Source organism: Sphaeramia orbicularis, chromosome 6, assembly GCF_902148855.1.
Source record: "Sphaeramia orbicularis chromosome 6, fSphaOr1.1, whole genome shotgun sequence".
Taxonomy (NCBI): Eukaryota; Metazoa; Chordata; class Actinopteri; order Kurtiformes; family Apogonidae; genus Sphaeramia; species Sphaeramia orbicularis.
In genome coordinates, this window is record NC_043962.1 from 4,437,449 (window position 1) to 4,452,821 (window position 15,373).

A 15,373-nucleotide genomic window follows, 5' to 3' on the forward strand; every position below is an offset into this window, starting at 1 on the left:
GAGTTATTATTGTTATAGTTGATAAATACTAAGACTAAAACAAAAAAGTACCCATTTTTTTCGTTGTCGTCATCTTCATCATAGCCTTTGTCATTGTCTTTGTCAGTATTTTCATCGTTGTTGCCATTGTCTTTTTTGTTGTCTTCGTTGTCGTTATCCTCATCATCATCTTCATCGTCTTTGTCATTTTCGTATTCATCTCCATTGCCGTTGTCGTCTTCGGCGTCATCATCATTGTCATCTTTGTTTTCGCCATCTTTGTCATCTTCGGCGTCATTGTCTTTGTCGTCATCTTTGCTGTTGCCCTCTTTGTCGTTGCCGTTTTTGTCACACTGCCGTCTTCGGCATCATTTTCGCAGTTGTTTTCGTATTCATCTTCGTCGTGTTTTTTGTTGTCGTCATAGTTGTACTCATCTTTGCCATCTTTGCTGATTCATCTCTAATTTTATATATATCTTCCTTGGGACAATGTTTACAAAGTTTGTTCACAATTTTGAGAAATTTTTGTTTTGGAATTTTTGACGAGTTTTTGAAATATGAAAAATGTGGTTTTACTTATAATGGTCCATAATTTGCTGGATTATAACATGTAAATGGTTACAAATACCAATATAGTTCCTATTGATCACTGATAGAAGTCATATATGGACTTTGATTGAATGAGTTGAGTTCTCCTCCAGTGAAAGTACCGCCCACTTCTATTGGGAGATTGATCTCTGGCATCCAGACCACAGGACTCTAAGATACAGGAACATTTTGTATCGATGCTTTTGCTGCTACATGTTGTCTTTCAGCGAGGCCTGTAACTTCATTCCGTGGTTCAGTTAATGATGTTGAAGTTGTTTGACCTAAACTGGCAAACATCTTTCAGCCGGCGGTCATGAAATCCCATCAGCGACCGCTAATTCCTAACAAGCGTCTTTTCAGCTGCTTTTCCACTCAGGCTAATATATTCATGCGTGTTTGTATATTCCAACATAAGAACTGACCGACTGTTTGCCACAGATAAACTTTCCACACCGTGGCACACACACTTTTTTTCCTGTGTGTATATGTGTGTGTATATATGAGTGCAGGCTGAGTAAACTCCACAGTGGTTTCCAGGCCCAGGGTGAATAAAGGTACCTTTTGTCAGAGCCCGGGGTGGGTGAGGAGGCGTGGGTAGGTGGGTGGGGCGGGGGTGTCCAGTCTGGAACAAGCATGAATGTTCCCTCAGTTCCCTCAGACATCGCACTTCCCTGCCTACTTTCACAGCAGCGTTAGAAGAAAGCGAGAGAAAGGAGGAGGAGGAGGAGGAGGAGGAGGACTCGGGGTGGGGTAAGGAGGGGTGCCAGGGTGGAGGAGGAGGAGGAGGTTGGGTGAATCAGGGAGGTGAGCGGGAAGCCGGGGGGTGGGGCCTGTGTCCAGCCAGTGAGCTCATTGGAACAGAGTTGTTGTTTTATCCTCCTACCGAGCGTGTAGTTTTTGGAAGGCATACGAGCCGCCGGCCGGCCAGCTCCGTCAGTCGCCCCTCACCGCTGCAGCAGAGAGGAGCCCCCACCCACCCATCACCACCACCACCACCCCTCTCCTCACCTCTGTCGGTCATCCTACCTGACCCACAGCTCCGGCTCAGACCGACCTGAGTGAGTTCACTGAGGTTTCACATCGGTTTTCCACTCACTTCTTGGCTTTTTTTTTTTTTTTTTCTCGGCACGTTTCGCTCCTGTTCACCTTCGGACGACAGCAGAACGACTTCATACAAACAGAACCAAGGGGGAAAAAGACAAAGCCAAGCAGAAAGGTGGAAGTAGAGACGACAGAGACAGAAAGGTGTCCTAACTGGATTTGTTTCTTTGTGTTTCCTCCCTCAGCCGTCTGGTGCTCCGGTGGAAAATGACCCTCTGGGCCCGTTGCCTCCTGGTTGGGGTAAGTCTGACCTTGTAAAGATCATTTCAGGAGGCGTTCTGAGCTGTTACGGAACCGTCCGGAGGCCTGACCTTAGCCTCCAGACCTGCTTCTATCTCCTTCATACCTGCTTGTTGAGATTAATCTGATCAGCCAGGACTAAGTCACGAAGTACGAGGGGGCTTCAGAAAGGACAGTTGGAAAAAAACGGTTTAAGTCATGATGTTTATTTTTCAACATATGCTCCATGTAGGTCAGTGCACTTCTGCAAGTGTTGTAACCAGCCTTTAAGTCCATCTGTGTGAAACTGAGGTCCATGTGATTTAAGCCATGTTCTTTTTCCACAAACTTTTTGAAGCCCCCTCGTATGAGCTGTTTTCAGTCAAAACTTACAAACCTCACATTTCAGTTCAGTTTATTTCAAATATGCTGCAAACAAACAAAATAATCTTACTTAAGTGCCTAAAATTAAAACAGATTTGAAGAAAACATGAAAACTTATGTACATATACATGAAAACAACATATAATGACTTCATTTGCATATTCGAAAAGGAGTCTCGTGTGGATGGTTTTAGCAACTTCTGTCAGAAATGTGCAGCAAAGCAAGTTAATTTGTCAAGATACAGCTACACATTTCTACATGTTCATTTCCAGACAGTTATGAGGGAATATAGAAGTGTTTTATATCCTCATATTCTGTGAGACACATGGCTGATTCTGTGGGAAAAAAGTTCTTATGCTATTTCTGCTCTCTGAGCTGATCCCTTGTTAATTGTTTGATTAATATCTGTAGAAAATCTGGGTAAAATTTGGATCTCCTGGATTCTTCTCAATGGACTCCTCATGTTCTACCAATTTATCACTGTACACACTCCCTTTACTCTAAAATCCACAAATTACAGAGGCCGCATTATTGATGGGACCCTACATCATCCAACGTTTTCCCAAATGAGTAATGTAATCCGATCCGTGTCGTACACATCCATTCACAACCAATCGTCACTGGCAGGTTCTGTCCCACCGACATTTTCACAGACTTCATCACACAATCCAAAAAAACCCTACCCATGATGCCTTTTCAACATGTTGTGGTACCTCAGTTGAAAACCTCAATTATATCGCTGGCTCGGATTCGCTTCTCTGGCGCGCTCTTTTTCATCTGCGGTTGCTTTTTTTTTTTTTTTTTTTAGGCTTAGATACAAAAAGGGAAAAAATGGGAGAAAAGAGGGGCCAATGTTAGATGTTGGAGACAGTGACAAATGAAAGAAAGGTTTTACTTGAAGAAGGAGAAGGGTCGGGGGGGGTTGATTTCAGCCTGGATAGTAATGTGGGGGTGGAGAAAGCTAGTAAGAATTGCAATGTGAGCACTACTGTTTCTGGACCCTCCACACACTCCTGTTAATGAGAAAAAGATGTCAGCGATGGAGGGAGGAGGGGGAGGAGGATGGGGATGGGGCACCAGCCACTCTCCGGAGACCAGTGACCTATACCACAGACACTTCGAACACACTCCGAAATATACCCAAATGCATTTACACATTGTAGTAAATTGACGCTGAAGTTGCCTCAGACGTTCCCTTTTACCTGCTGATGTTCCATATGATTATTGATCATTGGTTTTATCTCCACAGACCCTTAGGTTAACCACAGTGAGGTATTTCAGACGAAGCCACAGTGAAATATCACACACACTCGTCGGTTTTCTATCACAGTGGCAAGATTTTTTTCCCCTTCGTCCTAAAAACTGACCCATCAGTGGTGACGGTGAATTCTGTGATTACTGGATTCTGTGTTTCTGAAAACTGACGCTGCCATTAGCCTCTTACTGCCTACATTTATTTACAATTATGTTAAAAAAAAAAGAATTAATTGTATTGTTGCTACCAGGCAGATACTAAATTAAGTGGAGATATTTAATTTGAATATAGCACATACAAACTCATTGTAATTCCACTCTGTTGTAAATATGTATATAGTCTGTATAGTTTTATTACTTATTACTATTATTATTATTTTATAATGTTTGTGTTTTGCACTATCTTTATGCTGCACTTTTTTTCTTGCACTTTATTCTGTTGCTGCCTTCACCAGTGAATTTCCTCATTGTGGGATCAATAAAGTCTCTAATCTAATAGCTATGATGCAAATTAGAGACATTAGGCATAATTGCAATATAGATATTAATTTATCTTTGATACAGATTAATCCAAAAATCAGTAGAATGTCATGATATTAACCATTACTGAAATGGTATATGTATATCGTTAGCCTCATAGCATAATTGCTTAACTCATATTTTTGGCCAGATTGTGATATCTGTGTAACTTTACTCTCATAAAACTGGTGCTTCATTTTTCATCATTGGCTATGACCTGAAAAAATATGACTTAGGTAATTATGCTACGAGGCATATGATATGTGTATGTATATTAATATGCATATTCATATGTATATGTATATTCAGAAATAATGTTGAGCAGGATCTCATTAGAAAACCGCTGGAATATTGCTTCAAACTTGCAACAATAGTCTATAAAGGGTTAAATGTCTGTCTTTGTTTCTGTTTATTACCACAGAGAATTTCCAAAAGGATAATAAACTCACCAAACCTGAACATCATCAATCAGCTGAAACTCGCCATCTAATGTGTTGTTTCTGTGTTGTTGTGTGTCCACAGAGAAGCGTCAAGACAACGGTAGAGTGTACTTCGTCAACCACAACACACGAACTACGCAATGGGACGACCCCCGAACCCAAGGGTGAGACCACGGGCTGAAAAAGCACTGCTAACGAGTGTGTGCGTCAGTGTGTATGCATGTGTTTGTGATGACCGCCTGCCTGTTCGATGGTACGTTGCTTTGGGTGTTTGCTTGGACAGATGAGGAGACTAACATCATACACAATTTAGGATGATGGCAGAAACAATAATATACACACACACAGAACATGATTTGAGATATTAGCTTTAAAGGATGAGTCCAGTGTTGTCTTTACTTATTGCTAACAAATCCTTTGGGACAGCTAAGGTGTATCCATGACATATTTTAGCTTATTTATCACTGAGCCCGTTGACATGACCATAAAAATCCAATAATGTTCAGATAATTGAAATAATCGAATCTGCTGTGTTTACATGCATTTGAAAAATGAGATAATCAAAAAACCCTGGTTTAGATGTTTTTGTCCATTATCAGATTTCTTTTAGAGAATGTACGATGATAGACTCAAACTTCCTGTTATTGTCTTCCACTCACATTTGACTATGTCACTTGGAGTATTAGTGTGAATGTAAATGTGCCATTAGCGTACATCTGTAGACCAACATCTGAAAACGCATTAATGTAAACATATAAATGATGGGGCCAGAGACGATCCCCTGAGGAATCCCATTCTCAGTTTCATCACTGAACCTATAGCAGTTACACCAGGTGACATGTTTGATGAAAAGTACTAATAATATGGTCAAAAAGTTAACTATTGAGGCCTGAAAATAAAACAGATAAGCCATAAAATCAAAGTTCTGAAATACAAAAATACAATTAAAGAAATAAAAACTACAGTAAAATCAGGAAAGGATTCCAAATTCAATCAGTCTAGTTTCTTCTCTTCCAAACAAACTAAACAGCTCCATGTATGTGATAGAATAAACCAGAATCGTCATGATTATTACACATTGAACACCCTCAACAAATCAATCATTGTACAAATTTTATTTTTATTTTCTATGATTATTCGCTCCCTACAAAATCAGCCTAATCACTGACCAATGATTAATTCTTTCCATGTAAATCTGTTGAAAATTTCTGCGTTTTTTTGTACCATATTCTATAAAGAAGATATTCCAATGTCATTTTTTATTAATGATTTAGATCATAGGCCTGGGGTGTCAAACATACGGCCCGTGGGCCAAAACCGGCCCTTCAAAGGCTTCAATCTGGCCATGGGATGAATTTGCAAAGCACAAAAATTACACCCAACCCATTGGTAGTCAAGAGTGTCACTGAGTCTTGACAAGTGTTGTTAAAGTTAAATGCTGTATTTTTCAGTTCCATATGTGTGTTACTAAATGTTTTGTGTATTTGTAGATCCACTGCGATCTGTAAGTTGTAATATACATGTGTAAATGATAAACTGAGGCAGAATATTGTTAAACTTGAGCTTATTTTTCTTAAGAAATTTCAGGTTCATGGATGTTCAGGCTATTCAAAGTAATTGTCCTTTCGTTGTACTCAAAGAGAAAAATATGGAGTTGTCATTATTTATATGTTATTATCTCACTAGTCCGGCCCAGTTGAGATCAGATTGGGCTGAATGTGGAACGCGAACTAAAATGAGTTTGACACCTCTGTCGTAGGCCATTAAATTATGTAGTTGGAGTTACATATGTCATAGGAACAGACAGCTGTGATCACTGACCAATCAGAGTCAAGTATTCAACCAAGTATTTAATAATTAATAACTAATAATCACCAGTGAGGTCACAGATGCACTGATGTCACCATCGGATTTAATGGCAATGAAGAGACTCATCCTTAAATCAGTTATCTGCTCTTCATTTGGTCATTTTTCTGACATCACCCTCTATTTCTTTGACATTGATGCACATCCCGAGTAATGATCTTCGCTCTTCTTCACTTCTCTTTCTGATTGGACTCCTCGGTCCCTAATTGACCATAGTCTCCAACGGCAGCTGTGTTGAAGTGACTCTGACATAAATAAACCTGTCGGCGTCTCCAACACACACCTACTGCTCATCACAGGAGCTGAACTCGCTGTTCATCTCAGTGTTTTTAGCGTCCAGGGAGGGTTGTACTTCCACAGGTTGGCTGGGGAAGTGTGTTAACTCTGGCCCCGGGGTCGTGGGGCCCCTGGACGGGACCGTGCTCACTGCCCCCCCTCTCCCCTGTTGCAGGATGATCAAGGAGCACCCCCTGCCCCCGGGCTGGGAGATGAAGTACACCGCCGAGGGAGTCCGATATTTTGTGGACCACAACTCGCGCACCACCACCTTTAAAGACCCCCGACCTGGGTTTGAGTCAGGGTAAATATTCACTCAGACCTTCAAGAACTAAAGCACATAACAGACCAACGGCCAGGGAACAGACAAGTATACAGCTACAAAAACCAGGGCCAGGGAACAGACAAATATACGGCTACAAAAACCAAGTCCAGGGAACAGACAAGTATACAGCTACAGAAACCAGGGCCAGGGAACAGACCAACATACAGCTGCAGAAACCAGGGCCAGGGAACAGACAAGTATACAGCTACAAAAACCAGGGCCAGGGAACAGACCAACATACAGCTGCAGAAACCAGGGCCAGGGAACAGACAAGTATACAGCTACAAAAACCAGGGCCAGGGAACAGACCAACATACAGCTGCAGAAACCAGGGCCAGGGAACAGACAAATATATGGCTACAAAAACCAAGTCCAGGGAACAGACAAGTATACAGCTACAGAAACCAGGGCCAGGGAACAAGACCAACATACAGCAACAGAAACCAGGGCCAGGGAACAGACCAACATACAGCTGCAGAAACCAGGGCCAGGGAACAGACAAATATACGGCTACAAAAACCAAGTCCAGGGAACAGACAAGTATACAGCTACAGAAACCAGGGCCAGGGAACAGACCAACATACAGCTACAGAAACCAGGGCCAGGGAACAGACCAACATACAGCAACAGAAACCAGGGCCAGGGAACAGACCAACATACAGCAACAGAAACCAGGGCCAGGGAACAGACCAACATACAGCTACAGAAACCAGGGCCAGGGAACAGACCAACATATAAATGCAGAAAGCAGGGCCAGGGAACAGACCAACATACAGCAGCAGAAAGCAGGGCCAGGGAACAGACCAACATACAGCTGCGGAAACCAGGGCCAGGGAACAGACCAACATATAAATGCAGAAAGCAGGGCCAGGGAACAGACCAACATACAGCTGCAGAAACCAGGGCCAGGGAACAGACCAACAGACCAACATACAGCTGCAGAAACCAGGGAACAGACCAACATACAGCTGCAAAACGAATATATAGCTGCAGAAATCAGAATCAGTGCAACTTTAATTCTTTCATTTTTATATTCATTTCAAACCGGAAAAACAAAATAACAGCGTGAATTTTTTGGAGGTGGTCGTCCATTTGTCGCTAAAATGTCAGTATATGACTAATACAACATGGTGGCACGTTTTGGTGTGATGGTGATACTAACATTAATATTAACACTAATGAGCAAAATCACTGTTAGCTTATATAACGTTAGCCTCATAGCATTATGGTGTCAAACATATGGCCCACAGGCCAAAACTGGCTCGTCAAAGGTTCCAATCTTGCCCACAGGATCAAAGTGCAAAAATTATACTTAAAATATTAACAGTCAGTGGTGTCAAAGTCATTTTAGTTCCAGTTTATGCCAAAATTTTACCAATATTCTGCCTGTTACTAAATGTTTTGTGTATTTGTAGATCCACTGTGATCTGTAAGTTTTAATGTACATGTGTAAATGATAAACTGAGGCAGAATATTGTTAAAATTGCAGTTATTTTTCTCCAGAAGTTTCAGGATTTTCAGGTTATTCACATTTTTTGCAGAAGTTGTAAATGTAAATATTTTCCTCCTTTTATTTTTCCATGCTAAAACAAAGAAAAACTTGCAGTTGTCATTATTTATTGGGTCTTATGTTTTTATTTTACTGATCTGGCTGGTTTGAGATCATACTGGACTAAAATGAGTTTGACAGTTCTGGCCTAAATCATATCTGAAGGTTTTCAGAAAAGAAGAAACTTGTAGAACTCTTTATCTATATTATAATAGTAAGTTCGACCAGATGTGTGCGCAAGTTTAAAAAAAACAAACAAAAAAAAACAAAAACTAAGACACAACAATGATTGCATAAGAAATAAAAGTGACTTAGGCAGTTATGCTATGATGAAATTAACATTCATATTATGATCTACTTGTTAGTATTGGCCGTAGGGCTTAAAAAGGATTTATTATACTGTTTCCTCATAACACCAATGATAGTATTAACTGTAGAGCTTTGTATATACGTCGACATGGAGTTATTTATCATATTTGACATTTAAATGGATAATATTCATGCCAGATGCTAAAATACACTGGTTAAAGTCAAGTAGCACATTTAAAACAATACAAAGTGCCGAAAATGCTGTGTAAAGACATAGGTAAAAATCCAAGGTGTGGTAAAACTAGTAAAAATATATAGATATATACAATAAGATATACTAAAACTGATAAAAACAGATACACAATAATTGGATGAATAGCATCTTAAAGCAGTTAAAGCTATTAACTGGTCGAAACTACCGCTCAGATGTTATACTGGACGTCCACTTTTAATAAACTGTGGAAATATATTAAAATCAGGTGTAAACAAAAAAGCACTGCTGGTTTTTTTGTTTTTCTTGGCCTTGAAACTGAAAAATCAAAGAACGACGGAAGCACAGATTCACAGATGGAGACATTCCATTACACCGTTCCTGAATCTGAACCATATCATCCTTTTTATTTCCTTATCTGTTTTTTTTTTCTTCTTTCTATTCTTTATCGTAGGCCTTAGATCCTTCATATTTTATCACACACACACACACAGCTCTTCCCCTCAGCCTGTGGATGTTTGCCTTTCCTTGAAGCGCTCTCAAATCTCACCACAGCTCAGAGAATGTGCAGATGTGTGACAGCAGATCCACTGCAGGCTGTGTTGGCATGTGTGTGTGTATGTGTGCGTGTGTTTTTGTGTTGACGTTCGGCATGTTCATATGTATTCGCCGTGTGTTCTCATAGATTTCTGTGAGTGTGCGACTGCTTTTCTTGCTGATACTTGAACGTGTTTGGGCAGAATTTTTCAGCCTGAACAAGCTCTTTTTTTTATTTTTTACGTTTAAGTGTATGTGTGGGTGTCTATGTGTGTGTCGGCGGCCAGACCTCAGCCGCCGTGGCCTCCGTTTCCGAACCCAAACCGAGATGTGCCTGGCAGCTCAGCGAGCACAAACGCATTACAGACCGCCTTCACTTCCATTTCACTCTCTCGCTCTCTCCTTCGCTGCCATTATCAGCCTATGTCGCTCTGCCTTTGCGGGCTGCTGACGAGGCACATATCCAGTGTGTGTGTTCAGTGGGTTGGTGGGGCTTGAACTAACACAGCTGCACGATCCCACTCACCTCCGTCTCCGAGGCCCAGACGCACCAACACATTTACTTCTTTATATAATAGCCCAATGTGAATTTAACATGTACACATTAACAGTAAACGTGCACACGACCGACCCTCCCTGATTTGCTTGTTGTGGGTTATTTGTTCTGGTTTTTACCGACCGTCCGTCTTCCTCCCGGTTGTGTATGTGCAGGTCGCGGCAGGGCGGTTCACCCGGCGCCTACGATCGCAGCTTCAGGTGGAAATACCACCAGTTCCGTTTCCTGTGCCATGTGAGTATTAACACTAACCAGCGTCTGCAGTAAAAACCACACACATCCTCATACATCACTGAGACCAGTGTGTTCGGGAATACAGCAGAACCAGGCAGTACGAGGGCAAAGCAGGATGAGAAACTCACTTTGAGAATTTTTATCTGGAAATACAAGTGGAAATCTTCAGTAGGAGCAGGTGATCCTCCAATAGGTACAGGACAGTGTAGTGGAGGAGGAGATCTGGACCAGGAAATGAAAACAAGTGTTGAGAAAGCGGGCAGAGGTTTCTGATTTTAAATGAAAAAAGTCACCCAAACAAATTAAGTTGAGGTGGTGCGGCTGCTTTATTTAATGACAGTGGTCTGGTGTATTTTGGAAACATTTTAAAAAGCAGAACAAAGCAGATTTCTCTGCATAAGTTTTTAATAAAACCACCTGTAAGTGCAGACAGTGATGAAAGTGAGGATAGAAAAGAACAAATTAAACTAGAAAAGCACTCGGAGAGCGCAGACCTTCACCAAGGCAGATCATTCGTGCCCCCCCCCCCCCCCCATCACCACCAAAATGTAATCATTTATAACTCCAAAACACTTCAAAACAGCGCTATCACTATTATATACAATTACTTACAAGAATTCACCACTAAAACATCGCTAAAACACTAATAAAAGCAATAAAAATCTTCCATCTCTCTCTCATCGACTGCACTCTGCGCTCTGCCCACTTCCACCCCTCCCCCTCAGCCAATGCAGACCTCTACCCTAATGTGTTATAGACCAATAGAAAGAACCCAATCTCAGCTCAAAGATGACATTTGAGTTTTGTCAATAGCGAATTACAGTAACTTGAATCCCGTAAAATGCTAAATGTGTCACTGGAGACACACATTGTCTTAAAAGGGTTAATAAATTTCATATATATTTTTCATTTCATACCCAGATATTTCATATGTAAATACTTTGTGTATGCGTTGTTTTGAATCTCAGTTCTGATCAGTGTCAGTTAAAGTCAGATCAGTGGTCCTTGTGTTTGACTGTGTTTTGTCTCTGTTCAGTCTAACGCGTTGCCGAGCCATGTGAAGATCTCTGTGTCCAGACAGACGCTGTTCGAGGACTCGTTTCAACAGGTCAGACTTGGACGACATGAACGCACACAGTTAATAGTTTGATTATCAGCGTCACATCACGAATTGTACATTTTTACACATCATCTGCAGATACGCTGATGTTTTAAAGCCTCTGGAAACCTGGCTTAAAATAGAGAACATGTAGATATGATGAAGTTGAATGAAACATTTAGTCCCAAAACGGCTTATTCAGCTGTGTAGAAAATGTCTTTTATTGATATTTCAAAGCATGAAAACATTTGGTGCACCATCTCATAAAATCAGGGGCAGCAAACATACGGTCCGTGGGCCAAATCTGGCCACCAAAGGGTCAAATCTGGTCCTTGGGATGAATTTGTGAAAAGCAAAATGATGTTCAAATCATTTTAGTTCAGGTTCCACATACAGAACAATATGATCTAAAGTGGGTCAGACCATTAAAATACTATCATAATAACCTACAAATAATGACAATTCTAAAATATTGTCCTTGTTTTGGTTTAAAACATTACAAAAGTAAAATACTATCATGAAGATGTGAATGTGAAAGTGCAGTTGTACCAATATTCTGTCTGTTATTAAATGTTCTGTGTATTTGTAGATCTACTGTGACCTGTAAGTTAGAATAAACATGTTTAAATGATAAACTGAGGCAGAATATTGGTAAAATTGCACTTATTTTTCTTAAGAAATTTCGGGTTATTGAAGTTCAGACATAAACATTTTCATTTAACTTTTTTCACTGTAAAACAGAGTAAAAATTTGTAGTTGTCATTATTTATATGTTATTATGTTAGTATTTTACTGATCTGACCCACTTTAGATCATATTTGACTAAATTTGTTTACATATGAACTTAGAGTTTAACTTTACTTTTGCTTGGCAGCTCAGCATTAGCAAGAACAAAGCAATGAAATTAGAGAAATAACAAATTTTGTAATGGTTTCATGGTGGTTGTGTTCTAAATCAGAGTCCAGATGGATGGATGGATATGCTTAAAATTAGATTAACGACATAGCTGGATGTTGACGTAAAACTTTTTCATTTGCCTGAAACGAGCTAGTAGCATTAGCTAACATTAGTTACAAAATCTGTAAAGTTAATTAAATCTGTGAGATGATTAATGTTAATGTCATCAGAGAATATTGCAATAAGTCAGTTTATAAAGGATAGATGATTAATAGATTGATATTTGATTGATTTCACTGTTCACGTCTACATCTTCCTCCCTTCATTTCACGTTTCCTTCCACAAACTGATCGTGTGCTGTTTTTTTTCTTTGGTCAGATCATGAACGTGAAGCCGTACGACCTTCGCCGTAGACTCTACATCATCATGCGCGGCGAGGAGGGGCTGGACTACGGCGGCATCGCCAGGTGAGAGCCGCTCACATCCTGTTAGCGGCGCCGTTTTCACTCATCGCTCATGGTCATTTGTCACTGAGTGTCGGTGATGGTGTGTGGTTTCCTGTCTCTTAAGGGTATCCCCCTTCCCCCCTCCTCCCCCTCCTCCCATCAGTCATCTGTCACCCATCCCAGGTCTCCTCCCTCTCTGTACACGTCCTTATTTTTTCTGTTGCCAGTGTTTTCATTCGTTCTCCTTTTGGTTTTTTGCATTGTGTCTCTGTCTCCGGTGTCACGTCAGTGGTTTTACCCTATGGTAGGTGACATCATGCTGTTCTACCACAGGGTAGAACCACGGACGGGATGTTGGGAGGTGTCTGCATCCGTCCGTCCGTCCGTCCGTCAGTCCATCCCTCTCCTCCCATACACCCAAAGGGGAAGGCGGGGGCTGGGGGCTGGTGCTGCAGCTGGTGGTGGGGGTCCTCATTCTGTCTCACATGCATCTGTTTGTCTGTTTTTAATCTGCTCTGCTGTATTTATTCTGTCTTGTATGTTTCGTCCTCATGTAATTTGTTGGTCATATCATTTACCACTGTCCGGAATAAAGTCTAACAAAAACCAAACTAACTGACTGTTATATCCTCAGTAAAGAAATAGTTGAACACTTGGGGAAATGTGCTGATTTTTTTTTTATGTTGAGATTAATGTGGCTGTTTTTACAGTTGTTTCTAAACTATATGGACAAAAGTATTGGACACATCATGTCTACAGCTGTAAGATGTCCTGTTCATGATGATTTCAGATAAAAACATCAATGTTTCCTTAAAGTTTAATGAGAGATTTTTCTTCCTCAGTGAAATGTGAAGAAAGTAGATGGTTAGTTTTGGTGGAAAATTATTACTTAGAGCACGAAAAATATTTTAGAAATTTAAAGGTAGAACATTAAATAAAAAAAAAAAATACTGATATATAATGATTTTATTGCTGAAATGCATTGTGAAATTTACTTTTTAAAAACCTTACTAGAAACTAGACACTAGAATTGGAATTTGTCTCACTATAAGAAATAAATACACAAGTAAATAAATACATCTGAACATGAAGCTCAGTTCAGTTTAGTTTATTTCGAATATGCAACAAAACAAAAGTAATCCTACTTAGTTCTTAGAAATAAAACAGATTGCAAGAAAACATGGAAAAAAACATATACATACACATGAAAACAAAGTATGACTTCATTCGCACGTTCAGAAAGGAATGGAAGGAAGGAAGTATAATTTATTTAATCCCACCACTTCTCCACATGACAGTCTGTCCTTCGGCTTAATATCAGCATAATCTATGAAATATCAAGTCCCTTGGATCTTTTGTAAAAAGTCAACCTCACTTATCATCTTCACATACACATACACATTCATACGGTACATACACACCTGTATTGACATACCAGAAACATAAACTCAAAGGAACTGATCAATAAATGTAAAATTGAACATCGCACTAACCAGTAAGTGATTTTTTATGATCTAATCGGACTTTAATTGTGGCTCTGTACATTCTACGTTCTCTATAGTCTGTTCTGTTTTCTGTACAGATAGTAAAACACTATGTTGTGATAATCAGTAACTGTCTAAATGATATCGATAAAGAGGCAGATACGATTATAATGCACAGTAGTTTGTTTGTTTTCAAGCCTGTAAAGCTCTGCAACCACTTAAAAGACATTTCTAACAAAAGATAAGAGATAAGAGACTTTATTTCGAAATGTGGGTGCACCTCCAAAAATATTCTCTATTTAAAAAAATAGCCATACATATATATAATATACAACATACATACATGTAACATACAACATGTATCACACAACATGTAATATACAAGACAAAATTAATTTACCAGTTAGTTAAAAAAAAAAAAAAAAAAAAAACTTTCATATTTAGTTCATAAGTTAAAGTAAATAAATCATTCTTAATGCACATTGTTATAGTTTCACTGTCTGAGCTTTCAGGGCAGAGTTCAATGTTGTCATAGCAACAACACTGTAACCTAGAGACTACGGCTGCAAATTAGCACTTTAGCTATAACCCCGATCACACAAATGAGTAGAAATAATGTGAATCATGATGAAGTCAAACCTGGCAGAACATGCATCACAGGTGGTAGGACAAAAGCAGCCTGTTTACAGTAGGTGAAAGCTGATTGGTTGTTTTAGGGATGGGGGTGGAGCCTTTATCAGTGTGTCCACGGATCCTTTAAAAGTCTCAAATATGATCGTCCTAAATTAAGGCCTGAATTCTCAATACTGATAATTAATGTTTAAATATGTCACTCAAACGCCTTTAAAATCCCACAGACACAATAAATGATATTTCTTTATTTTGTTTGTAAATCTTTGTACAGAATTAGTCCAATGTGTGATTAGTGTTGATCATTTTATCCTGACAGAGATGGGAATGAGTGGAGCCTCCAACAGTCATTCATGGGTGAGGGGGAAAGGAATGAAATTTGACCCAAGACAATGAGAAAAATAGTTAAAAAAGCCATAAATTTAGCTTCATCAAACTTGCACATACCCTGTTTGTGTATTTAGCATATA

General features: G+C 39.8%; 1 protein-coding gene across 1 annotated transcript in view; it reads left to right on the forward strand.

The window, feature by feature from the left end:
* The window catches only part of LOC115420989 (NEDD4-like E3 ubiquitin-protein ligase WWP2), a 77,976-nt gene that overhangs the window by 50,892 nt on the left and 11,711 nt on the right, over nucleotides 1–15,373 (forward strand). The window contains 6 exon segments of the mRNA XM_030136637.1: nucleotides 1,854–1,908; nucleotides 4,567–4,648; nucleotides 6,802–6,930; nucleotides 10,269–10,347; nucleotides 11,384–11,455; nucleotides 12,722–12,810. Coding sequence (XP_029992497.1) covers nucleotides 1,854–1,908; nucleotides 4,567–4,648; nucleotides 6,802–6,930; nucleotides 10,269–10,347; nucleotides 11,384–11,455; nucleotides 12,722–12,810 — 506 coding nt within the window.